Source organism: Carassius auratus, chromosome 23 (genome assembly GCF_003368295.1).
Source record: "Carassius auratus strain Wakin chromosome 23, ASM336829v1, whole genome shotgun sequence".
NCBI classification, from domain to species: domain Eukaryota; kingdom Metazoa; phylum Chordata; class Actinopteri; order Cypriniformes; family Cyprinidae; genus Carassius; species Carassius auratus.
This window is the reverse complement of record NC_039265.1, coordinates 4355099-4382457: the sequence shown is the minus strand read 5'-3', so window position 1 is coordinate 4382457 and position 27359 is coordinate 4355099. Positions and strand designations below refer to the sequence as shown.

General features: G+C 37.7%; 1 protein-coding gene across 3 annotated transcripts in view; it reads right to left on the bottom strand.

Moving 5' to 3' along the window:
- Nucleotides 1–58: 58 nt before the first annotated feature.
- LOC113041040 (synaptotagmin-2) overlaps nt 59–27359 on the bottom strand; it is a 70665-nt gene continuing 43364 nt past the window's right edge. For 2 of the 3 annotated variants that reach the window (XM_026199313.1, XM_026199311.1), the window contains exons 2-9: nt 18422–18643; nt 15139–15299; nt 8817–8948; nt 8084–8251; nt 7829–7996; nt 6618–6735; nt 5281–5414; nt 59–5195 (exon numbers count right to left, since the gene is read on the bottom strand). In XM_026199313.1, coding sequence (XP_026055098.1) covers nt 4980–5195; nt 5281–5414; nt 6618–6735; nt 7829–7996; nt 8084–8251; nt 8817–8948; nt 15139–15299; nt 18422–18617 — 1293 coding nt within the window. In that variant the 5' untranslated portion in view covers nt 18618–18643 and the 3' untranslated portion in view covers nt 59–4979. The remainder of the gene's footprint in view (nt 5196–5280; nt 5415–6617; nt 6736–7828; nt 7997–8083; nt 8252–8816; nt 8949–15138; nt 15300–18421; nt 18644–27359) is intronic. The other variant, XM_026199314.1, reaches the window with a different exon arrangement.

Here is a 27359-nt window from a genome sequence, read left to right as displayed (position 1 = left end):
ATAAAGCAAACCGAAGGAAGTCAGTTCTAACTACAACATATCAACACCACACCCAGAGTTAAGTGTAATTAAAAGGCCTTTATTTTCTCATTTGTTTCAGTACAGAGCTGGTAACACACATGGTAAATCTGTAGAGCTATTTGGTTCCCTTGACGTCTTTACAAGGATTGCTGATGCTCATGTACTGTCCACTAGGGGGTTGTGGGAAGAGTCTGTGAGCAACGTTTTCTCAAAGTGTCCCATCAAGGGCTAAAGCATGCGTTTGATCCACACTAGGCACGACAATACGGACATGAACACACGCACACGAGAACACCGAAACATGTACAAACATAGCCTGAGGGACAAACCCTCACAATCTCCCACCGACTAAAGAAAAAAAAAATCTGATCACAAATAGATACAAATAGAAAAAAGAGCATTTTACAATTCTAGATAAGCAGAATGAAAAGTGCAAGAGAAAAATCTAATTAAAGAGACACAATGGCAGGATTTTGATTCTTTTATCCCAAGAACTTTGCTATGTGATTACGCCAAAGCAGACATAAAGGCATCAGCTAGCATTTCGGAAAAAAATAAAAATAAATAAATGACAAGAACTCTTTTATGGGGGTTAGAGCAGTCTCTCATTGATTTGTATCACATAAAACATTCACAGAGAGTTACAAAGACAACTGAGCTGATTTCGCAAATGGAGAGCAACTTATAGACGGAATCCATGAGCAGTTTTTAAATTGCCCCAAATACCTTTGCTTGCAAGTAACAACTCCGTGGTTTACGATCAGGAATGTTTCAAATAAATGTGCACGCTGCTATATATAGGCAGAATGGCAGTGCTCGAGTAACTCCCAACAAATTATTATTTCTTATTAAAGGGCCTATGCATTATTATTAAAATCACACGCATTCACACTCAAACCTCAAGCAATGATGATTGAAATTAGTTGGATAAGCCGAATTTCTGCACAGTTCTGTTCAATTTTCTTGTCCGAATGTCCAAATGATATACTTTTGAGGTATCCCATATTGAGTTTTGGATTAAAATGGTAAAAGCAAACAACTTCTCATAGTTAAACGGTTTTAATTGCCCTATGCCCAGAAATGCATGTGTGTACATACACAGTGGAATGGCAACAACTACAAGCATGTTTAAGTTCACACAGATGTTCCTAGCAAACTTTATGTTAAATCAAGCCATTTACAAAAAATATACACTGAAATCATCATAAACTCATCAAAAAGACATTATTATTAACAAAAAGACTGACTATTTCAAGTTGAACTGCCAATAATGCTTAACTTAGCACATCTTAGGAAACAGTGTGGCCCCGTAGCTTCACAGACTATGTGGAATGTCGAGGAGATTCATCGGCCTATGAAAGGAGGAGACATTTTAGGATCATCTATATAGTTGAGCTCTAAAGATTTAGCTCAAGTCTTATGGCTTTATCTTATTCACACTCACACACACAAACTTACGGTTTATTGGCTAGTTAAACGCTGTTCTTATGTAAAAGATTCATAAATAAAAGCTTGTTAGAAAACAATGGGGACTCCAAGTTTTCTATAACATGATTGATAGTGTTGTGCTCCGGCAACTTTGTTGCCAAGGTAGAAATCAGTTGGTCCGAAAAAATCACGTAAGAATGACGTAAAGTCAGCTAAAATGGCAGTAAACGTGACTTCTCTCATTGGCACTGACAGCAAAAAGACACAAATTATAATAATGTGTAATTTTTTTCATAATGATTCATATGATGCAAAACTTTACATCGTAGTTCCAACAGAGATACTCTGCTGATTACAGGATCCTACAAGATGGGGAAATATATCCACTTGGAGCCCCCGCTGGAAGTTTTGACTTCCCAGGAACGTATTCTGACAACAACACATACAAATATTACTCTGAAAAATAAATATAAATAACTAATTTCAAATAAATAAATAATAATTTTGTTCCTTAACAATATTAGTAGACGGCAAGCATGCGGCTACGTTTTCATTCTATATTAGTTCACACAAAGCACTTAACATACAGTATCTGCTCATGATGTCCAGGCATGGATTGAATCTGAAAATGAAGATTAGTCTAGTACACTTCATATTCTCTCCAGTACCCGCTCACAGAAAATAAATACATATTTGATTTGATTAGAAAATATACACAGCATTTATCCCCCTCCGTTTTGTTATTAAAATGACAAAGAACACCTACTTAGGTACACAATATATTTTTTGCTTCGTCTCTGAAACATGCGCATCTTTTTGTACTGTAACATGCAGTATCATAAAGTAGGAACTATGCATATATAGGTCAAACTACACGCCTATGGGTTTGGGGAGGGGGTGGTAGTTGCGAGTTGCAATTTTTTTGTGAAAGTTCTTCGAAATAAGGGACATATCTGTGTAAGAGGTTAAACCAGAATGGTGTACAGAACATTAACAGCGTAAACAAAGTAGGTTTCAATATGATACTACATGAAAAAAAAGCATGATGTCACATAAATAACCACACATTCATTAGACCTGCAAAAAGACATGAAAATGACAAACTGCACTGTGAATGTGGATGGAAATACCGAACAACAGATTTATTGCAACTGAACACAGCCTGTCAGAAGAGCAGCTTCTGTTTTATCTAGGGGAATCTCAGACAGGAAACGTCACTTAAGCCACTTTTAAATGAAGATTCTGTCGACAGTCTTCAGAGATTTTTATGTTTGAATAACACTAAATGGCTTCAACTGCCATTATAAACTTTTCAAACTTAAATAGAATGTTTATCCAAAACAGAAAATTCCCTTATTGTGTATTTGAATGACTTTCCTTCTGTGGAACACAAAAGACGACATTTTTTTCTTCCCTTTATACAATGAAAGTCAATAAGGTCAATAAAATCTTGTTTTGGAACCCAATGACTTTAAAAATATCATCTGTGTTACACAAAATCATACAGGTTTGGAATGAGATGAGGGTGAGTAAATGATGAACGTTCACTTTTGGGTGATCTATCTACATTTCTGTTCCTCACACAAAGCTGTGGGATTTCTGAAGACTTTGAATATAAAGCATGAGTAAAATAACTTTTATTGTGCTTTTGATAAAAAAATCTGAGAGGATTCAAATTTTACGATGACAGACTTTTCATTATAACCCTAAAAGTAACTGCATGAATGACAATTCAGTGCGGCAGTAGAGTAATGTTGCAGTGATGAGATGGTGCAGGATAAAAGCTGCTAAAGTGACATTTCCTTATGAGAATGAGTTGTTTTTTATCAGGTTACAGCATGTTCACAACAAAGTCTCCCTCAAATACATTCTTGGCTCTCTACATGTAGATTTTGGCCTGGTTTAAAAGTCTTTACTCAATAAATAATGCTCCAAAAAAGACTCGATCCAATTCGAGCCAGCAATTTTGCTTAATTTCCTAACTAATTAATAACTGAACAAATATATTCATTGCCAAAAGAGTTTCTCCAAGAAATATGAGGATAAAACGCACAAAGATTTAGTTCTGTGTCGTTCTTAAGCAAAAAGATATTCAGAGATTTATATCCTAACAATTACTCATACTGTAAGCCACAAATAAGCTTTCAAACAATACAAGCTCCCTTTTTAAACAAATGCAAACTTTCAAGAATGCGCCATCACAAAAGGTTGTATTGAGATTGATAGAGCAATATGTACAGAATGCAGTTTCAGTAGTGCAAATAAGTTTAGCGGTTTGGTAAGATGTGCAGTAAATACACACAATAACAGTGCCTTCTATCAGCTCTTCTCGTGAAACCATAACGTCTGGTTTAAACCAAGAATAAAACATGAAAACAAAGAGTGATGGTAGTTCTCTAAGGATTAGTTGACTCACGTTTTTCGAAACCCGTATGACATTCCTTTATTTCTTCTGTAGAAGACAAAAGGAGAAATTCTGGAGAATGTTCACACTGTTCTTTTCCAAGTCAAGCAAGATTTTTGAACAATTTTAGTTTGGCAGATCATATGAAGTCAGAAGCATTTTTTTTAAGCTAGGTCACCATTCTCATTCATTGTATGGAAGAGAGCAGCATGAACTTTCTTTGAAACACCTCCTTTCGTGTTCCACTGCCGTAAGATAGAAAAGTGAGTAAATTCTGACTTATTTTTACATTAATGAGAGGATTCAGAACATCTAAAACTGTGGGAAGCAATAAAAGCAGGTTGAAAGCATTGACTGGAACAAAAACACACCTTCATTTAAAGTGCTCAGGCAGAAAACATTTACAACAAGAAATCAAAGCAAAGAAACAAATACACCGATGCTAACAGGAAGACGTCCCTGGCAGCTAAGAATTGCTTATTTCATGATGTTTCAAGGCTTGTCTCCTTTTTGTCAGGGTTTGTTAGGATGTTGGGCAGTGGAAGAAGCCAGCTGGAAGCTGGAACTGAAGAATGGAAGAAGAGGTTGTTTTGGAGGCAGTGTAATCGGCACCTGAAAGATTCCTTCTGGCTGGGCAGGAGCATCTAGTCCAACTATCTCTCCAGTTCCCACATTTTTTTATTTTTTTTTATTCACAATGATAAACAATTCTTCACTGTCCTTTCAGACTCAACAAAAGAACTGATTTCATCTAGGTGACCAGAGAATCTAGAAGGAATGTGTTAAATTAGGCAGTGTTTTCTATCCATGGTCCCTGATGGAAAACTTTGGAATGCTTTTGGATATTTGGGTGTGAATGTGAGCTTACATCTCTTCTGTGAATAAACCTCAAGGATAAACACACCTTTGAGCTCGGCCTGTCTTCAGGAACATCGGTGGAAAGAGTCTCTCTCATTAGACTCTGATCCACTTTCTCATTTGAGCTGGTCTTCTTTAAATACTCTAGTCTGGTGGCCCATGGCTGTAATTCAGTGCTGATTGGGAAAGATGACGTGTTGTGCATGTTGAAAAGTGAAAGAAAGGGAAACGAGAGAGGGAGGGAAGGAAGGAAGGAAGAAGAACTGGATTACTTCTTGGCAGTGAGGGCCGCTAACGTGGCATCCACCTCCTCCTCAGGTTTGAGTGGATGCCACTGAGCGATGGGCCTGCGTGGGTTCGCCAGCATGTCGGACCAGTGCCGGAGCTCAGTGCCCTGCGCTTTGCTGCCCACCCAGATCTTCCCAATGGCGTCGTTCTTGCCGATCTTATCGTAGTCGAGCACCGTGATCACAGCTTGTATTTTCTGGGAGAAAAAAACAGATATTGCACTTAAAGTTTGAAGGAGCGTAGAAATGTACAACTCTTGTGTTGAGCCGAGTAAAGCGTACCTGCATCTGGTCCTGTGGAATCTCAAAGCTGAAGGACTCGTTGTAGTACGGGTTCAGTGTGTTCTTCTTAACAGTCGTCTTCTTCTTCTTCAGCCGCTTGCCGTTTTGCAGAAGATGAATCTTCACGTAGGGATCTGCAGAGGTTTAGCAGGACAGGAAGTCATGCAATAATGTACCATAGATATTTCAGCTTGCGTCTTATGAATTTTGATTTTTTTTATCTTTTGATATGTAACTAGAGTCCTTAGGTTTTTCCTTAAAGGAATGAGCTCTACCTAGAAGACTTGAATACAATTTTCCTCTGTATTCTAGCACAGATAATCCAGTTAACATTGTTAACAAAAACTAAAACTATTAAAATCAAATTCAGTAAATGAAATAAAGCTGAAAAAAAAAACAACAGAAGTTGAAGTACTAAAATTACTTAACGACAGAAAAAGCAAGCCTAAAGCTAGTGGTCGACCGATATATTACCAAGCCTGATATATCGGCTGATATTTGGCATTTTTCAAATATCAGCATCGGCCAATAAAGCCCCTTTCACACTGCGATTCCGGAAAATACACGGGTAATGAGTCCCGGCAATTGTTCCCGGGTCGCAAGATTTTGCCCCTTTAACACTGCCAGTGATTACCCGGAATATGTGCGTGCGTTCACACACAATCCGTTAAGGTCCCGTAAAGACATGGGACATCAGGATGTTATGGGTAATTTACTAGTCGAAAAACCTTTTCACGTTAACTTTCACTTAAGCTGGTGAATGATCTCAGCGTCAGTGTGGAAAGTGAGTAACTAACTGATCTCTGCTTCAATACAGTTTTCTTTTTTTTTTTTTTTTTTTCGCAAACGCCGATCTACCTTTAAAACAAACCGAGCTAGTTCCAGGACTGAGCCAGGCAATGTTACTAGGTCCTGGGACGTGTTTGCATTCACATAGAAAGGGAACCTGGCAATGTTCTGGCAATTTTCCAGGTCCAACATGCAGTGTGAAAGGGGCTTAAGTGTTTCCTGTTTGGCTGATGCGTTTGAGGTGAGACCTTTATTTTGACAGCGCTGAGAGCAACTGCGCCCAAGCACACGGTACTCACACAATATTGAATTTTTGCATAAATGTAAATGCATAAATGTAAATTTATTCACTTTATCCACATATATATTTAACATATAAATGCAAACAGAAAATAGAAAACAGAAATCAAAACATATTTTTGGTTATAGGATGTGCAGGAACATCCAGTCTTCTGCACGATTTCATCTCCACCCACTCTCTGGAGGAGTGAGAGAAGAGAGAAGGCAGTGCATTGTTTGTGTGTGTGTGTGTGTGTGTGTGTGTGTACCTGAGAGTCCTCCAACATCCATCTTTTTCAGGTTCTTAGCCTCAAGGATACAGATGGTGAGTTTTCCAGCTGTAGGTACATAGCGCAAAGAGATGCAGATATCTCCAAGCTTTTCAGGCTGTGTTGGGAAAAATAAAATAAGCAGCCTTAAAGCAACAGCTTACTCAAAAATAAAAAAAATAAATCATTTAAAAATTAAAGGTAATTTATGAAATTGTGAGAACAACACATGGCATCCGTGTATGTCTGAGCACATGCACACTTTGGTCAGAGCCGTAATAATGCTATTAAGGTGTTTAGATGCCTGTTTATTGTGATTAAAATAGGTGTATGCCAAAGAGTTGAATGGTTATGATTATAGAGCTCAACTGAATTCGTTTGATCATAGTTTTGTGTTTACAAGAGGGTATTGTTTAATCACAATATTGCCTAAGTGCCATTATGATATGAAGGTCCAGTAATGGCCAGTGTTTGGTGTCCAATCGTGAGTCGTGACATGCCCTATTGGATACTTAAAGGTATCCTGAAGTGCCTTGAAACACACAGCATTATTTTATGAGGTGATGTAATTTCAGCTGAAACCGGAAGAGAGGGCGGGACATATAGAGCAGCCCCGCCCCCTTTTTAAATTAGCCAATAGTGCTTTTATATCTGCTCGGTGAAGCCACATTTGGCAGCAACACTCTAAGAGAGGACCCCCTAGTTTGGACCCCCTAGTTGGGGACTTTAAATATTACACAATATATACACATAAACGGTTTTTTAATATTTCACAATATTACTGTGTTTACTGTATTTTTGTTCAAATAAAACATCTTTCATGACCATAAAATACTTCTTTCTAAAACATTTACAATTTTATTAATTATTCCAAACATTTGACTGGTAGTAGTTTTATGCACTTTCATGTTTGTTTTTTTTTAACTTTAATTGTATGAAAAGGAGCGGTTTTTGAACATTCTGCTAATCAGCTTCTTTTTTCTAGGTTTGGAACAACATGAGGTGTAAATTAAGATTTAATAATACATCAATAGTGTCTCATCAAGCAGTCATTTTAATGGAAACGTGTTAAGGTAGAAAAGAATAGCATTATGTTACATTATGGGCATAAAAGCGTGTTTAGAGGCGCTGGTTCATTAACTCTCATTATTATTAGCGGACGACAGCTGCTAGTTAACGTGAAGCGGCTGACAGATGCAGGACAGATGTACCTCTTCTTTCTCTGCGCTATCCAGGTCTCTCCATTGCTCGATAGGTTGTGCCAGGTCCAGGGTGTTCATGGGTATCTTCACCTCACCGATCACATCGTGCTTTGAGAAACGGTCGAAGTCGTACACAGACATGACCAGAGTCTTTCCTCCCATTTCGGTGAACGGAATCTAAAAATCAACATCGGCTCATGAGTGCTTTGACAGGCACACTTGATAATGACATAAACTGGTACTGTACTGTATCTGATGCTGTACCTTAAAGTTGAAAGTCTCGTTGAAGACAGGGTTGAGGGTTTTCTTGTGCACCTTGGTGTCAAACTTCTTCTTCTTGTCTGGGAGAATGAAAACTTTGACATACGGGTCTGAGGTGCCGCCACTGTCCATGGAGAGAAGATCTGCGGCTTGCAGGATGCCCACTGTCAGCTACAAGAAAACAGTGTTAGATCTTTTTGCCACAAGAGCATTATGAAACCAGTATGATGGTGGTCTGACACAATATAAAGGTGCATCACATTAGCACAATTTTGTGGTCAATAAAGGTTCAGTATCTTTTAAAACCATATAGATGTCCGTTGGTCAGCATGGTGAATTTGCACGAGATTTAAACCAGTTAAAAAATCATTTAATCTTATGCCCTCATGCAAAAAAACATAGAATTTATGCATTCTTGTTAAAAAAGACTGTAATATGATTGCCTGTGATAATGATGTGGTATCCAGTTCATGCCAGCACTTCTAGGTGTTTAGTTTCTGTATAATGTGTTTCACTACATTAAAATATTTGTACATGAAAATATGCACTTGATGTATTCTTCAAATACAAAAAAAAAAAAAAAAAAAAAAAAAATTGCATAGTATTTTCATACAAAAGATAATTTTATGTGTATGTAGGACAAATCTGGGAGAGTCTGGGCATTAATGTCAACTGATTCTCTTACATATTCAAGCCAATGTGTTTAAACATACTGTAAAGCATAAAGCGGTCTTGCCTTGTTGTCAGAGAAGTCGTAGTCAAGGGAGAACTGCAGTTTGCCGAGCTTCTCCTTCTCTTTCGGTTCCTCCTCTTTCTCTTCAGTTATTCCCATGTCTATATCTTCTTCATCGTCATCCTCTTCCTGTTTCTGGAGAGACAGAAGCACAGATGGACATTAGAGGAGAAACTAGAGCAAAGGCACAGGAAGGTAAATGATGTTCCCCAAACATGGTCTGTCGACCATTTCTGAGCTTACCTGAAGTTTGCCAGGTGTCAAACCACCCGGGTGTTACTGTATGTAACTGTGTCAGCGATGACCTTCATAGCAACATGACTTGATTTCACTTTTCCTTTCATGACACCATTTGCAATCATCTACATTACTTTTGTGCAGGGTAAGCCAGACAGAAGGCTTCTAGTCTTTCTGAAGCATTCTGTCCATAAAATTGATTCTGAGTCTGCAGGGTATAATAAAACCCTGAGAGATGATGACTGAGTCTAAAAGACTCGCTTTTGCACAGAAAAAAAGATTTAGAAGATACAAAAGCGAAGTGTTGGTGCTTTAAAGCCAATATTCATATCAGCCCATAAATACAATGTAAAATAAAACACAATTTAAAAAACACTCTGGCAGACAGATATTACAGATCACAGTGGAAGAGAGGAATAAGTGTTATTTTACACAGTTTCTCACGGTCCTGCTGCTCTTCAAAATGACAATGGAAAAAGCTGAAATGAATTTCAATAAACGTATATTATCATTTTATAATTTTGTTGTAATTAATACTTTTGTGCCCTGTGCTGTAATTTAATATTACTTGACAAGGTTGTCCATTGTGTGTGCTACATACTGCAAAATATAATATAACATGACTTTTTAGATTAAATTAAACATAATAGTGCAATCATAAAACAAGAAACATTAATGAGTCTATGAATTTATTTTTAATTTAATTTATTTTTAATTTGGATTATATGGAAAGTGTATAGCATATTTGTCACTGAATTTTCCAAACTATATGAGGTCTGTGGGATCAAACCTTATTCGAACTTTAGTTTGAGGCACTTAGAAACGAATAAAAGTGATCGGTGGGCACATCTATATTTTGTACTTGCATTGATTAATCGCGATTAATCGCATAAATGTAAATACATGTACATATTTTCAAAATATATATTGTGTGTTCATTTATTTATACATAATAAATATACACAGTACACACACATATATCATGTAAACAAAAAATGTAATTTTCGATGCGATTAATCGCAATTAATCGTTTGACAGCACAAAATTCACTTTTGGTTTGAACACACCATTAGTGATTTTTGTAGCGTTATGAAAAGATTTTCAACCAGCATAACAAAACTGTTTTCAACCAAATCACCCAAATTAAAAGAAACATAAACTGAACTAACAAGTAAGCTAAAGTAAACTAAACAAACAAGTTTATCCATAAAAAAGATTGCATCAGTCTCTCAGTACGTATTTTTAGTAATGCTAAAATGGTTTAATAATTATGAATTAGATTATGAACTCATCCATGTTGTTATAAGCTTAGTGCACTTACGGAGAGACTCCGCCCATAGACTGTTCTGATTGGCTGTGGTTTTTGATTGATTTTTCTTCACGTCACATAACCGTGATGCTTCTTTTGTGAACAGACAAACTGAAATATGAAAGCTGAAATCTTAAAATCTTGAAATCCACCGTGCTGGTTAGGACACGGTGTAAGTGGTAAAGTAGACCAAAGTTTCTCTCTGCTAGACTTGCATTTGTGTCCTCTGAAAGAGATGGAGTTAACACAGTACATAACCCTGTTACATGACTAACACTGCTTTGGGGGTAGTAGTGACCCCAGCAAGTTCATTCACGTGGGAACATCCAAAAGCATTACCGGATCCCCACTGCGACTGTTCATCAGATCAAGCATTTCTGAGATTTGTTATGCACTTTGAAGAATTTATGCCGCTTCAAACGCAATGCTAGTGAAACAGCAAATATTAGCTTACTTAGAGGGAGATGTCTGCTTTAGCTTTGGGAAAAACAAGGAAAGAAAATAAATACAATAATACAAGATGAACGAAAACAGTTGAATCAGAATGTCTCTAAATAGAACAAAGAACGCTTTGGGTGAGGATTTGTCCTTCCTGACCGCTCACCCCAAAATATACAAACACACGCAAACTCAAAAACACATTCTCTCTCACACACACGCACATAAAAAAAGCACCATTTCTTATATCTTAACTGACAGGATAGAATGCATTCATGCATGCCAAGCCACAAAATGCAAAGTCTGAAAATGTTCCTCATTGATTGCATAATTGTTCAAGACATAGTGAATAAAAAGATGCTGACATTAAATCTGGAGGATGATTAATGATGGTATTGCTAATATGAAGTGTGCAATGGTTCTCTTTCGTAACTTCAGGAGACTTGCATTGAGCATTCAGAGGCAGTCATGCTAAGTAACAGCACATTCATCTTAGTAAAGGTGGCAGATGGAATAAGAAACGGTGAAGGAGAAATCAATCACTCACAATAAACAATTATTTGCACCAACAGCCCTTTGATCAAATCAGCATGATTAACCATGTTTATTGCATTAAGTTCATATTTTACACTGTTTAGCCTAACTTTCTTAGCTGCTATTCACTGCCCTAAGAAAAAACACTAGCCTATTATGTGTCCAAAATTTATGATGTGTTTTATTAGTGAGAAGCCAGTAAAATGTGTGTGCATTAAATAAAATTATTCATAATGAAGACAATTTAAACATAATAAATTAAACCTCTGTTCAGTTCTCAGGGCAGTGAAGAAGACGTGTTTATGCACCATTAGCTTTAAGGAACTTCAAAGATGATTGTTTTCAAACAGGTTTCCCATGTCATCTTCCCCTCAAACACACACCACTGGTTGAGCTCAAGAGCCCAGGGTTTTGGTTAGTTGGCATTGCTAAGTTAGCCTAATATTAACTACATCATCATAGGGACAAACACATCTTTAATGATAGCTGTTTTAAAGTAACGTTTTCATAACATTTTGCTTAATTGAATAAAAAAAAAATATTTGCATATTCAGCAAGGATGCCTTTAATTGATCAGTAGTAACAATAACAAATGTTTTATTTATTTAAATACAACAAACACAAAAAAATGCTGTTCTTTTGATTCCTGAAAAAAAAAGAATCACTATTTCAACACTGATAATAACATTAAATATTTATTGAGCTGCAAATATAGCATATTAGATTTATCTCTGAAGGATCATGTGACACTGAAGACTGGAGTAATGATGCTGTAATAATTTAATTCTGTCTTATAGGGATATTTTCCCCAAAAATTATGTTATCATTTCTCATTTTTGGTTTGAGATCATTCAGCCAATCAGTTGTCAGCACATCAGCACATTTTCTTTTGCGCTCTCTGGAGTGATACCGCACATTTATAGCTCAGGTTACTTCAAATACAGAAAATATTATACACATCACCCTTAGCGGTTTTCACACACACACACACACACACACACACACACACACACACACACACACACACACACACACACACACACACACACACAGTTCTCCTGGTGAATGGCTGTTTCCCACACCACCTACTTCATCCCACGACTCATCTCTACATTTCAGGAAGAAAGTAAATGCTTCTTTGCATCTTTGCACACAATGGGTCGTCCAGGAAAGTTACTCTCAAGTCAAGTCATGGTCATTCACTGGTGCCTGTATGAAGGGCATGCATTGGGCATTGTCTCAAATGCTGCTTCACCTCATCTGGATATTTCTTTGGTTCTTTTGCTGCTAGCTAACTGCTTTAAGAAAGCAATATATAAAGATATAACATGTATGTTGCATAACTTCAGTTAGAGATCATTTAAGGGACAGATTTGCGATAGGTGGAGCAGCTATTAGAGGACAAATCACCAACCGTACCCTTTCAACATGCATGTTAGTGAGGATTGGTGTGTTGGTGTCTCTCAGTAAGCTAGGATGAAGTTTAAGTTCATAACCAAATGCACATCCACTTCTAAAGGGCCATTCCTTCTACTCGTTTGGCAGTACTCCCCATCCCGCCGGTGTTCATGTGGCATGTCAAACTGGTGGAATGCGAGCCCTCCCCAAACCAACCCCAAACTAGCTCCTCAAGCAACCTCAGCACCCCTGCAGCTTGCAAGACCCCAGAAGAAGCCAAAGAGTTCATTCCCAGCCAGTTTTCAAAAAGCCCAGTTCCCCCCGCCCTGGTCTGAGCTTACACCAGGCGTTCAGAGAGGGGCGCTGCAAGCCATGTCACACCTACCGTAAGAAGACAGGTCCAGCACAGTCAAGATACACGGAGCACAAATCAGACACAAAGCGGGAGGGATAGAGAGATGAAGAAATGGAGAGAGAGGGAGAGATTGAACTCACAGAAGACACAATCAAGTAACACTTAATGGACATTTATCAAAAAGGACACATTTTGGTTTAAATAAACACGTTACGTTCTTGGCTAATGCAAACAACAAATTTAACCAAATAAATCTAAGAAGCAAATAACATAGAGACACATTTGAGGCAATTTTATTGTACAGTACGGGAGACTGAGGGAAAGTGTAAAACATTAAATGTCTTAAATCATACATAAAAAAAGAAATAATAATAATTATTATATATATATATATATATATATATATATATATATATATATATATATATATATATATATATATAATATCATGACATCATCAGTTAACAACAGTTATTATTATTTTAATAGTTTAATAAGTTTAACTGAACTGAACGGAAATTTTATTTTTTTATGTGTTTTTAGCATAGCATCTAAATATAACAATTTTATAATTTTGTTTTGTTTTTGTCATTTTTATTAGTAATAGGTATTGTTAAATATGCCCTCATAATTTTTACTTCAGTTTTAGTTTTATTTCGTTTAGTTAAACTATGAACATGAAAAATGTTGCTTCTACAGCTAGCTAAAATTAATAATAGTTTTTTCTTAGAATAGAATTAGTTAAACTTAATAAGCCTGTTTTGAGATGGTATAACTATATTTAGATTTATAAGTAATAGTGAGCCTTACAGATTTTGATCAGTGATATGAACTTTTAATTCAATATTAAATCTTGCTATTCTCATAATAAGCCTATTAAAGAGTTACTTTTGCCACATATACAGTAAAATTTACTTATACTGTACAAAAATCTAGCAGATAAATATGCAGTACAGAGTATGTTATGAACAGAAAAAAAAACATGTTACAATAACCCCTGGTCTCCCGTAAATATTAAGCATGTCTTGATGTTGCTTATGCACATCTAAGTTTTTCTGAGATTTTTTGTATATAGAAAATTATACATTATATGACAAGCAGAACTTTAATGATTCCCAAAGGGAAATTAGCTTGTCACAATAGCAAACATACAGTACAGCACACAGCGGGATCTGACACAACACGGAAAATACAGCAAAACTCTTCAGCTATTCAGCTATTATATTTCCAGCACAGATAACAAAGATTTAGAGCTGCTGCGTGTTCGCTGGAAAATGTGTCATTTTTTAACACAAAAGCACAAGAGATTAACAGCACATACATTCGTTTGGAAACCAAATTATACGAACACGGCAAATGAAATGACGTGGCGGGAAATCTTTCATGTAGCTTTCCTGCTTTACAGGCAGCAAATGACGTACAACACTGAATATTTTATATTCCATGAATATTAAATGGCTAAAAAATCTTTCCAGAATACCAACCATCCATTTGCTTGACCTAGAAGCTATATTAAGGATATGTGAGGTAATAACACAGCCGTTTTTAAAAACAAACAAGCTTTGCTGAGTCTTTCAAATATATTGCTTTGTTAAAGGCATTAAACAAGTGAAAGATTCAGATTAGATATGTATCGAACCCTATTAAACTCATTAGCAGCAGAAGGAAATTAGCAAGTGGAAAAACATTAATCTTTCTGTCTCTTCATACGGTTTTAAAGGAATAGTTCACCCAAAATTTTCATTTAGACATCATTTATTAACTCTCAAGTCATTCTGTTGTGAGACATAAAAGGAGATGTTTAGAAGAATGTTCAAGCTGCACATGTACGACATTATTACCTGAATTTTTATATAATTTTGGAGCTTACCATCTCCTTTCAGTTTATCTTAAAAAACAGCTTGTACGCTTTTTACCGCAACATCTCATTATGTGTCATGAAAGAAAGAGATACAGGGCTGAAACATCAGAATGAGTAAGTTTGAAATAAATATTTTATTTTGACGTGAACTATCCCTTTAAGGGTGAAGAGCGCTGGTGTTGGGTGGTCGTACCTCTCCTCCTTTCATGTTCTTCATTCCCACGTCTCCCTTGCCTTTCTTTCCCTTCTTGCCTTTTTTCTTCTTAAGGCAGGTCTTTTTAACGATGCAGAAGCAGCACGTGAGAATGAGGACCACGGCTACGATCGCAATGGCGATGATGGCCCAAGGAGGCACTAAAAAGTGAGAGAAAGACAGAGAAATATGGTTGAACAGAGGCTGGAAATACAAACCTAGATTTATAAGGGTCATTAAGCGAGAGGTCTTTTTTTCACTATTACCTACATCAATACAGGACAGGATTAAAGTTTAAATCTCACTTCGTGTAGTCATAGCCATAGCTTTAGGCATATTCTAGACAATGAAAGTTTGTCAAGACTAGGGCTGCACCCGTAATAGTCAACGAAATGCTGGATGATGAGAAGAGGCTTAGTGGAACAAAATTGTATTAGTCTGTAAATCACAGAAAAAACAACAACAACTGATGGTTAATGGCTTGTCTTTGAGGTAATTCATTTAGGAGTGATTCTAGGATTTCCATATTAAGGGGGCTCAATCCACAATGAGAGTATGATTTAAAGAAATCACATTCTGTTTAACAATACATAAAATAGGTTCTATATCTATCATGTCAACTCCCGAATATTGATTTTCCTTTATCCTTTGATAAATAAGAGCAATTTTGCTATAAAAACATCCTGTAACTTTCAAAACTCAAAACTTTCTTGTAAGTCTAAAAACAGCTTCTGCTGAAGGCAGTCTGCCAAAACCACATGTTGTGGAATGTATGACTGGATGATGTAATAGTGTAGATAAGCACCGCCTCCACAGAAGAAGATCAACACCTGCTTCTGCAACGCTGCCTGTTTAGCCCCGCCCACCAGCTCGCACATGTAGTAGGTAAATGACAAGAGCGGCAAACACATGTATATGATATGATTATATATTTTTATTTTATTTCTATAACGTGTGAATATATACCCTTTTGTATTCTACAAAAAAAAAAAAAAAAAAAAAAAATTTGGAGTGCCTTGTTATCACTAGTTTATAGTCCGCTACTAGCTTGTAGGTTGTTAGCATCATCAGCGTGGTTGTCGCTAATCTTGCTTACATTTTTTACACTATTCACACACATTGGGTCTCATTCATGAAACACGAGCAGAACAAATTTTTGTGTAAATCGCGTGTAAAGTGGTTTTGGCGTAAATTTTCGGATTCATTAAAACGTTCGTATTTTCCAAATGTTAGTTGGTACGAAATAAATCTACACCTGCTCCCAGCCACGAGTAAATAGTGTGTTTAACGTCTGAACGTTTTGCTCATTAATACGGCTGAATTTTAATTCATAATCTGGTACATATTTACACAGCATTTTGAAAAAAATATTATATATAGTAATTACATTCGGTTTTTCTTTTCACTTCTGGGACTGTTCGATTAACAGATGAAACTCTATTAACAGCATCTGTAATATGCTGCCAAGCTTCCTTTTTTTAGGACCTGATACGCCACTATGTACGCTTGAAAATAAAACGTGGCGTTTTGAATGAACATCTGATAATAAAACTTAAATTTCTGCAGCTGAGAAATTTTCATTTTTCATTCGCTTTTGTTGAAATCCTTCGTTTGGTGTCATAATATGATGCCCATATATAGTTGTCAGTCGGATTTAATGGGCGGGATTTATGGAAATTGAGAATGAGCGTGCACGCGCATCCCATTTACGACTGATTGGAATTCATTAACACACACACACATTTCACTATCACATCTGACGTTTACGAAGTTTTTGTGAATCAGGAGAAGAGTTTTCGGGAAGTTCTCTTTACGCGCAAATCACTCACATATTTACTCGTATATTTACGAATGTTTCATGAATGAGACACAGTACTATTATTTTACTCACTGTTACTTGCCTTGGCAGATTTGTGTCTACCTTTGAGTGCAGATGAGGGCATGTTTGAACTGAACTCGGTGCAGATTTAATTGGAGAGCCTGAAAGAGACTTCAGGAGCCTGATAGAGACGGTATGCAGCACATCGACGATCATTGTGTCAGGACTGCTTCGCACATATTGACGAGGACACAAAAGGTTCAGTAGACTTTTTGCTTTAAACTAATGGTTATTGTCATGGTGTAAAGGAACTGCTCTTTGTGGATAATTGGAATCTTTTCTTGGAGTGTCCTAAGCTTTTTCGCGCTGATGGCCTGCACCCAGCAGAGTTGGAGCAGAACTCCTGTCGGACACCAACAACTCCAGGACGCTCTACCCATTTAAAAGATAGAAGTATTGTCCAGTCTATAAAGACTGTTTCTGTTCCCCAAATAGTGAGGATTTACAGTAATGCAGGATCTAGTAAAAACCTGAACTGGATTAAACTGGAAAAATGCTAAATAAATGAACAAAAACTATTTTAAAGGTTGGGCTCTTAAACATTAGATCACTCACACCCAAATCGGTTAGGACACTTTAAAATTTACTTTAACAATACAAATGATGTGTTAGGACTTGCATTTACAGATTAATTCAACTCTTTTGGACTCTAAATATTTAAACTAAATCTCACCAGGCCCACCCATTGTTTTAACCATATTCTAGATTTAATAATAATATCAATTAGGCCACAAAGTTTTTCTCTCACAATTCTGACTTTCTTTCTTAGAATTGTAAGTTAAAATCTCTTACATATGACTTTATAACTTGCAATTGGGAGAGAAAAAGTCAGAATTGTGAGATAAAAAGTCACAATTACCTTATTTTATTTTAAAATTCCGTGGCATAAACGGCCTTCCATAGCTACCTGCCTCACAGATTTCAGAAATATATCTATAAAAAGTTATGTCTACTTTTTAACAAACCAATTCAATTCTGGCTATGATGGAGATGTGGAGTCATCAACTTCATCTCTCCAACTGGCAATGACTCAGAAAACACTAATTTATTAAAAATAAATAATTTAATATAAATAATTTTCCTGACACATTCATAGTCATATTCTTGTCAGTATATATTTAATAAATTTGATTAATATAGACATGCAATTAATAACGGCTTGAATGACATTTAGACAACTAGAAAAATCTTAGAGAATATAGATATAGAAAATCGGTGGCAGTCCTAGTCAAGACAGACTTTCATGTTGGATTTTTATTATTGGTTGGTCCAATCGGTTAGAAAAGATACAACACACTGAACAGCAGAGTCTGAAGGCTGAGTTTGGAGCTTGAGTCACATGAGAAATGTTGGTCTCTGGTTAGGGATTATGAAATATCACACAATAAATAGTCAAATACTCACGTGGAAGCTTGTCCATCTCATTGAGGAACTTGTTTTTGATGTCACCAAAGACGTCATTCTTGCTGACGGGTCCCTGGTGCTCAGTGGAGTTCTCTGCAGGTGTGGAAACAACAGGGGCCATGGTCAGGGCACTGGCACCTGTGGGCTCGGGGCCCACCATGGCTGCAGGCTTCTTCTTGAATAAATTCCACTTCATGCTTGACGGCTACACCAACAGAAACCCTGACAGGCAAAAAGAGAGTCAAGATGACGTGTGATGCGACACTCCTGAGTCTCTGAATCTCATTCTCTTTGATGGGAACTGAATGAAACAACTTACTCGCTCCATCAAACATGCAAACGGTTCTGACATAGACACAGGTACAGATCATCAACATAATGTGACATACTGTCTGATCTCTTGATTATTAAAATGTGGCCTATAATGTGAAAGGTGATGTGCTATTTGTCAGCAAGTGGGATTTCATCAGTAATAGGGTATTCAGTACTTTAATACATCAGTAATATCAGTAATCAGTAATTGACTTACTAAGATGCTAACACATTTTATTTATTTTTTTTTTGAAGTGAAGGTAGTTTTTCTCAGAGGTGAAAGCAAGTATACAGTATGTCTGAACTGTTTACTTGAAACCCTTCACATACTGTAGAAACTATCAGATGGAGGTCTGGATTTTAGATATACTGTACATTATTAAAAATATAAAATTCTTGCTTCAAAGTTCCAGATAGCTCAAATGCAATGGTACATCTTTTGCTGCGAAGAATGGTAAACATAATGAAAAGAGACTTAGCCTTCTAATTTCGTTAAAAACATAGGGATATTGGCAAACAAAAAGGATTTCTCATTGCTCAAGCGTCAAATCTCTGCTCCAGTGGTGGAGAGCCCGTCTGTACCCATTGCATTGTGTGAATAATTTAATGAAGCTGACAGTTCACCTGACAGGACAAGCTGTTTTATTATTCAAGGTCCCATTCCTGCACTGGGAATATATGGGAAAATGCGCTATGCTGCAGTTATGCAATCTGTCATTGCATAAGTCAAGTGGTCCACAGATAGTCTGCAGGAGGAGCTAACAAAAGAAAAGATGCAAAGAAGGATAGAAAACGCCAGTGTGAGTCAGAGCCGCAGCCCGGCAGCCTCTTGAGAATACCAGTTTGATTAATGACACTTCAGCACCTGCAAATCGCAACGAAAACATCTGACATTCTCAGACTTTTTCACACACACACAAGCAGAAGTTAATTTGTTCCCCTAAAGATCCTCAATAAGGAAAATCCTCTTTAAAATGTTATCATAAAAAAGACTGCATAACACAGCTTGTGTATGAACAATACAAATATCATTTTAAGATGAATTTTGCAATTACACTCCACATTTTGTTGGATTTTATGCTTAAAACAAGAAAAATCCATTTAGCAACTGGGTAAGGAAAAACAACAATATTTATTATCAGAAAACAACTCAAAAACTTATGCAGTTCTATTTGTCACAATCATTTTTGCTTCAATTGTGTTTTTTAACTAGAAAACAAGACAAAATACTGCTTATGTAAATGCAACTATTTTATAATGCATTCAATCTATCTATCCGCCACTATCCTATCAGAATACCATAGTTTACCATTTTTTATTTGCTCGAGTGTATGATATAAGCACAATAACTCTGTCTCTGATTCAAAAACATTTTGCAATGTGATTCAGTTTCATTAGATACATCTGACATATTTACAGAGTGACTCAGAGTCTGGATCATTTTCAAGATTTAACAAATACTGACAAATAATGCACTTGTTTGAACAGCTTGCAACCAGCCCACAGCTGTCCAATTATATGATTTTACTAATTCATGGTGGAAAAAAACAAGACCTGTGATCTAAGGAAATTGGCTGACTAAACGATCCCAAGGTAATTTCAACTGGTTGAATGTGTAGTAAAATGACATAAGATGCTCCAAATGGACAATAATTGGGAGGTTAATAAAGTAGTTAGAGCTTGAGAGACACATATATGATTCATTACCTTAGTTGATAGTACTAGTAGTCATTTCTCGTGTTTGCTTACCAAACACGACAAATGACTATGTCTGACAAATACGTGATCAACTGCTTAGAAGTTTTCATTTTGAAGCCATCATCTGTTCCTCTCCATATAAGGTATTTAGTTTTGGGTATGTCTCTACTGCAGATGTGCTCATGCAAGGTATTTTGATAATTACAGATATTATCAAGCCATATTAACACACGTACTGTCTAAACCAGACCCGGATGAAAATGTGATGCAATGTTTGGCTTATCCTCCCCTCGTATTGTGTGCCTTTAAAACACTGATATGATCACTGGACTCAGAGTTTGAGACTGATGTCTCTGTTTGCATTGAGGGAGATAGAGAATTGTGGCAGTGAAGGAGAAGTTGTGCCCGCATCTTTGCTCTGGGGTGACCGCATATGCTTAGAGGACAAGAGACACTTTGCTTTTTATGGGACACATTATCTCCACTGAACTCACACTGATTTTACAGCTCTCCGAGATACTCCTGCTGGTTTATCTGTGCGACTGCCAGGGCACGTATTGTAAATACAACAGCACATATAAACAGATACAAATAAAATAGAAGTCTGTCTCAGATAAAGCGGTCTGTGAATGTGATGTCTAGGAATAATCAGATGTAATCAGCAGAATGGATGTCTGTTTTGTCTTGCCAAAAAACTCACTGGCTATAATGACACACTTGACTTAGACAAAGTTTTAGCAATCGCAAAACTTAAAACCGGAGCAAAACTGCTCCGGGTGTGTGTTCATGGTGTGTGTGTGTGTTCACTGCTGTGTGTGTGTGCACTTTGGATGGGTAAAATGCAGAGAACAAATTCTGAGTATAGGTCACCATACTTGGCTGTATGTCACTTCACACACTTAAACAGGATCGGAGTGATCTAGGAACAGAAGGAACAGAACCTGACCTGCTGCAAAGAACACTTTTGGCAGACAAAATCAAACCTTTGGAGATGTATCTAGATATGACTGCTGAATTCCATAACGATAACTGCTTCAGGGCATCTGCCAAACTTATCTTGTTCAGTGTGGGAGGAAATTCTCTATGCAATCCACACATCAACAAAGTGTTATTGCTTCTCAAGAACGCTAATTGTCCATGATGATCCATTATAAGACATAAAAGTTTACTTATTGACTAACTCACAAAACCATCAAGAACATGTCCAGGTTATATATCATCCTGGAATGAAAATAATGAAATGATACTCTGCAAATGAAGTCCATTAAGATTTCTTTATTGCACTGCGATTTTAATTTTTCAATAATTAAACCAATTCTTGCTCCATTCTCATTATTGTATTGCAAAAAACAAATTCTCATTATAAAACAAAAGTAATATGCAGAAATGTCAAATTGTAAAGTTGTACAGCTTTTGCAAATTAAGTGTGACAGTAAACTTTATATATATATATATATATATTATTTTATTTTTCAATTTCTTTTGTTCTTGAGGTAAAAGACAAAACAACAAATGCACACGTAAATAAAAACTACATAATTTATTTTTATCATGATATAACTAGTGAAAATAAATCAAATGATCATTATATGTCTTCTATAATGTAAACTGTATTCAAACTGAGTTAAACTTATTCGTGATAGGAAGAAACAAAAAAAGCTGTAGGTCCTGCCAAACGTTTGGCAGAACAGAAACTAGCTGGAGAGAGTGGGTGGTCTCTACAGATTCATAGCTTGCTGTTAGTGCATGGTGCACAATATTGCTCGAAACAACAAAATAATATTAACAAGAAGCATTGTTCTGTTTTTTTTAAATATGTATATTTAATCAATCTGACAATGTGTCTTGTATTAGACATTGATTTTATTCTAGTACATCCAAAACAAGTCAGTGTTGCAGCCATTTTAACTGCATCTTCAATCTTGCAATTATGTTTGAATAGTCAATGAATTTGCAGCATGCAAACATGTCAGTTTTGGAGGGGCATGTAATTTATTTAAGCCATGGCATAAACTTCATTCCAAAAAAGAACGTCTCGGTTATGTACATTCCTGAAGGAGGGAACAGAGACGTCATGTCGGTGGTTGACAAATTGGGATATCGCTTCGATAGACCAATTTACTTCAAATGCACATTGGCAATTATCGCAATTATTGCATCCAGCTGCAGCTGATCACAGCGTGAGTATAAGAAGACAGCAGGTGCAATGCATACCAGGTTTTGCTGAGAAGCCAAGCTGAGGACCCAGCCACTCAGTGGTGGTAAAGCAGCCATGGCGATGGGATGTGACGTCTCTGTTCCCTCCTTCAGGGAATGAGGGTTATCATACATAACTGAGACATTCCCTTTCAGTTGGTCACTCTCAATATCATGTCGGTGACTGACGAATTGGGATTCCCTAACAAAGTGCCATGAATGGTGACCCTTCCAGTGCCCTGTGCAAACCACCTGTGCCCATTTTTGGTGTAGGCCAGGGCTCGCAACAAGTAGTTCCATTCACCATTGTTGAAGCACTACCCACTCAGTGAGATTGGATAACACTGGGAAAACGTATCCAGTCCACTTGGAACAGGGATGCTGTGGGACCTCCATCCTACCTGAAGGAGGCCTCTGGAGCAAATATACATATGAACATCTGTTTAGGTATGTATGGAAAATTGGAGGTGATTGAAACCCTCTTCAAAAATGGCTGGGGAAACATGGGCTCTAAGGCTATACCATGGACATTAGACATATGGGATCCACTTAGGTCTCTCATATGGAACCCTGTCTTCTACAGGTTCTCAAGGTTTCAGCGAATGAAGACCTGGCGATGGATGCTCTGCCACGTCTGACTGCCGAGGGGATGAAGGAACTCGACAGGGTCTACGGTATGGACTCTCTGGAGTGGTTTTAGCAAGCCGACACTAACCGGGGCCTCTTAGTGCCACTACCCATTTGAGGTGAGAACACAGAAGGACACCGGCTCCACATGAAGGCCATGAACCGAACGAGGTCCTAAAGCTTTGCGTCCGGTCCACGTACCATCTCAGGGCTCGGAGGGAACCGATCAATGCTAGGGCTGGGTCTGCCTCCACTTAGGGCAGTGCTTGGAAGCTAACCAGATCCCTGAAGGGAGTAGTGGGAACCTTGGGCAAATTGCCAAGCCAAGGCCTCAGGATTACCCGTGAGTCAGCCGGCCCAAATTCTAGGCACAAATCATCAACCTAAAATGTGTACAGGTCCCCTACCCTCTTGAGGCCAATGCAAGCAGCAGCAGAATTTTCAATTAAACTTTAGCTCGACTGAATGCAAAGGCTCAAATTGGGCCTGCAGTAGTGAGATAAGCACTAGGGACAGGAGAGGGGCCAGGAAAGGATTTAACCTCCTGGCCCCTCTAAGGAACCTGATGACAAGGTCATGCTTTCCCACCGACTTCCCTTCAATGAGGTCATGGTATGCAGCAATCACAGCAACCTGGACTTTGAGGGTTGAGGGATACAGCCTTTGCTCCAGCCCTTGCTGCAAAAAGGAAAGAATGACCCTGATCAGGCATCTCTGGGGGTCTTCTCGACGAGAAGAACACCACTTGACAAACAGGTTCCACTTCAAGGAGTAAGCGTGTCTCGTAGACAGGGCAGAATGTGTCGGATTGCCTCTGTCTGCTTCTGTTCAGCCGAGAACTGCTGGGCAAAGCTCTCGACCGATTTGTCCAAGAGGCCGGTCTGAAACTCAGGGGCATTGAGGAACCATAGTTTGTCTGAGTCCCTAATGTCAGCCAGACACAGCCAGAGATGGTGTTCCTGGACCAAAAGCGGGGACATCGCATGACCCAGGGAACTCGCTTGGAGTGAGGGGCCAGTTGGGGTTTGGTGCCCTTTCAGAACTGCTGTATCGTGACGACCCTGATGAAAGTCCTTCAGTGCCTGGGACTGGTGCACCCACCGTAATGCCCTAGCATGTCTGAAAAACCAGCACGGGCCATCTCTGGAGGGTGTGCAGCTGAATCTTCATCAGAGAGCTCTCCCTCCAGTGCAGTAATTGTCATCTGGTCTTCGGGAGAGGCTCCGCTAGATACCACTGGTATGCTCTTTGAAAAGGGCCTAGTTCATTCTATGGGCTGCCTGACTGGATCGGAGGTGCTGAAGGAGTGGTGGGCCCCTTAGGGGTTTGCCACCACTGTGACTCTCAAACTGCACATGCTACTGCCAGAAATAGTCCTCGCCTGGCAGCTGCCAGAACTAGCCTTACATTGCGGCAGAGACAATGGATTTCCGCCACCTGGAGGTAGCGAAGCCTGGTCCGCAGCTCAGAGATGTTCATCTTCCTTCAGTGGAAACATGAGTCTTCGACGAAAGCCAACTCAGCGTGCTTAATGTCCAGACTCATGAGGCAGCAATTGTGACCATCAGCCGGTGCCAGAAATACATGGGTGAAATGGCATCCTTAAAAAGGATGATCCCTTGTCTTCATAAAGATTCCATGAAGCACTTTTAGAGAAAATGCTTTGTTAGGGAAATGCTCTTTTAGTGCTGAGGAGCACAGGGGAACTGGCCACTTGCAGGACAACAGGGAGATAGTGCAACCTGAAGTGCGCAACCCGCTCGACACAGAACGACCACCACTGAAGCACCATGCCACCAACACCAGCAGCTTCCAAGAGCGCGCTGAACTCTTTGCTCACTTTAAAACACTGTTAGATACAGCAGAACATAGTTGTCGCTCAGCTCCAAAGAGAAAAGCTGGTATGCATTGCACCTGCTGCCTTCTTATACTCACGCTGTGATCAGGTGAGGCTGGATGCAATAATTGCATGCCAATCTGCATTGGCTCATTTAGTTTACACTCGAAGTAGATTGGTCTATCGAAGCGATATCCCAATTTGTCAGTCACCGACTTGACGTCAAGTGTGACCGAATGAAAGGGAAGTATAGTTAGCTATGCAAAACGCTTTAATTCTCGTTTTTTATACCCAACAATCAAACATAGTTGACCCCTTATGAATGTTATCATGTCTGTCAAAAACCTAAGCTGGCTGTCAGTTGGAATATTAAACTGAAAACATTGACATTACACACTCACAGGCATCAACCACTTCACTACTTGCTGGCTAAGAAATAAATTTTATCACCTTATGATCCGTCTGTTTTCAAACCCACATCATTGGAATATCACAATATCAATGTCTGTCAAAAAATGAAATGCACAATACACAATAGTATTTATGAGCAGCCTGCACTACTATGTTTTTACTTCTGTACATCATCTCTTTCAGAGAAGGAGGAGAAAATGGCGGCCTGAGTGGCTTCAACATGCTGTCTGTCAAAGACAATAACATAGATAACCCACATGAGTGTGAATTTGTTCTTAACTCGCTGAAATTGACAGGTGATTTTCCCCTCAAGTTCCCAGTTGTTTAAAAGGTTATGGTAATTATCCAAGTTTGTTGTTTGTTCAAATGTTCTTTCTTTTTTCAGTAAAATAAGACAAATGCGTTACTTTTAATAATTGTACTTAATACTTTTAATAATAATATGTGTGTGCGCTATTGAAGGAAATATTATTACAGGGCTGAAATATTATCACTTTTGCTGATTTAATAATAAGCAAACTGAACCTAATAAGTGATGATAATGAGTTCTTTAATTGTTTGTACCTGATAACTCTGAAGCTGCTACCTCAGCCTATTCTGGGTTATAACCTTGGGTGTGTATCGCTGACAAACTGCAGCTGTTTAACAAGTCCTCAGATGATAGATGATTTAAAACGTCACAGCCAGACAACCAAGGCCCACTGCCCTCTCTAGCCTTTACAACTACAGGCTCCAATTCCCTTTACACAGCTGTTTTCCAGGACTTTATCCCAGACGTGAGAAAACTACACAAATACGCTCACCTCATCTCAGGCCCTCTGCTACAACACAACTGAGCACAATAATACAGTTATGGTGCGGTCATACATTATCTCACAGCACTTTTCTGCTTTATAGCAGGATTAATTCAAGGTGCTGACTCGCTGAGGTGAGAAATGAAAGACAGTGACCTAGTGACGCTGCGGCTCAGTGGGATAAATCCGCTGGAATGGTTGGGTCAGCACGTAATGCTTGACTGAGAACCTGCCATGAATTTAGCCTTTTTTATTGCTGTCTAAGAGAGGGAAGACTTTGGCTGATATGAAGAAAGCATTTTCTAAAGTAGAATTCCAGATTAACCTCTCTGTCTGTAATTCATTTTGTTGGGGTTTGCTTACATGAATTTGGAGGGCAGGGTTTTGGACAGAGTGAGGGTTTGGTTGAAGTTAGCAAAATGGTAGAAGTTAGCAAAGTGCTAACACCATAACAGCACCATTATGCTGTTTTAATATTTCAGTCCCCTCATAATATAATATAATATAATATAATATAATATAATATAATATAATATAATATAATATAATATAATATAATATAATATAATAACAGTATAAACTACTTAATAATTATGGTCCCACTTTATTTTAGGTGGCCTTATCTACTATGTACTTACATAAAAAAAATAAGTACAATGTACTTATTGTGTTCATATATTGTATTGTAAAACACTTTTGCTGCTATTGAGGTGGGATGGGGTAAGGTTAGGGAGAGGGTTGGAGGTATGGGTAAGTTTAAGGGTGGGTTAAGGTGTAAAGTAATGGTCAACAGTGTAATTATAAATGTAATTACAGAAATTAAATACAGATGTAATTACATGTAGTTTTTTTTTATATAAGTACAATGTAAAAACATGTATGTACACAATAAGTACATTGTACTAAATTATTAATTAAAATGTAAGTACATAGTAGTTAAGGCCACTTAATATAAAGTGGGTCCATAATTATTTAAAATTACTGTATAATTAAATATATATATATATATATATATATATATATATATATATATATATATATATATATATATATATATATATAT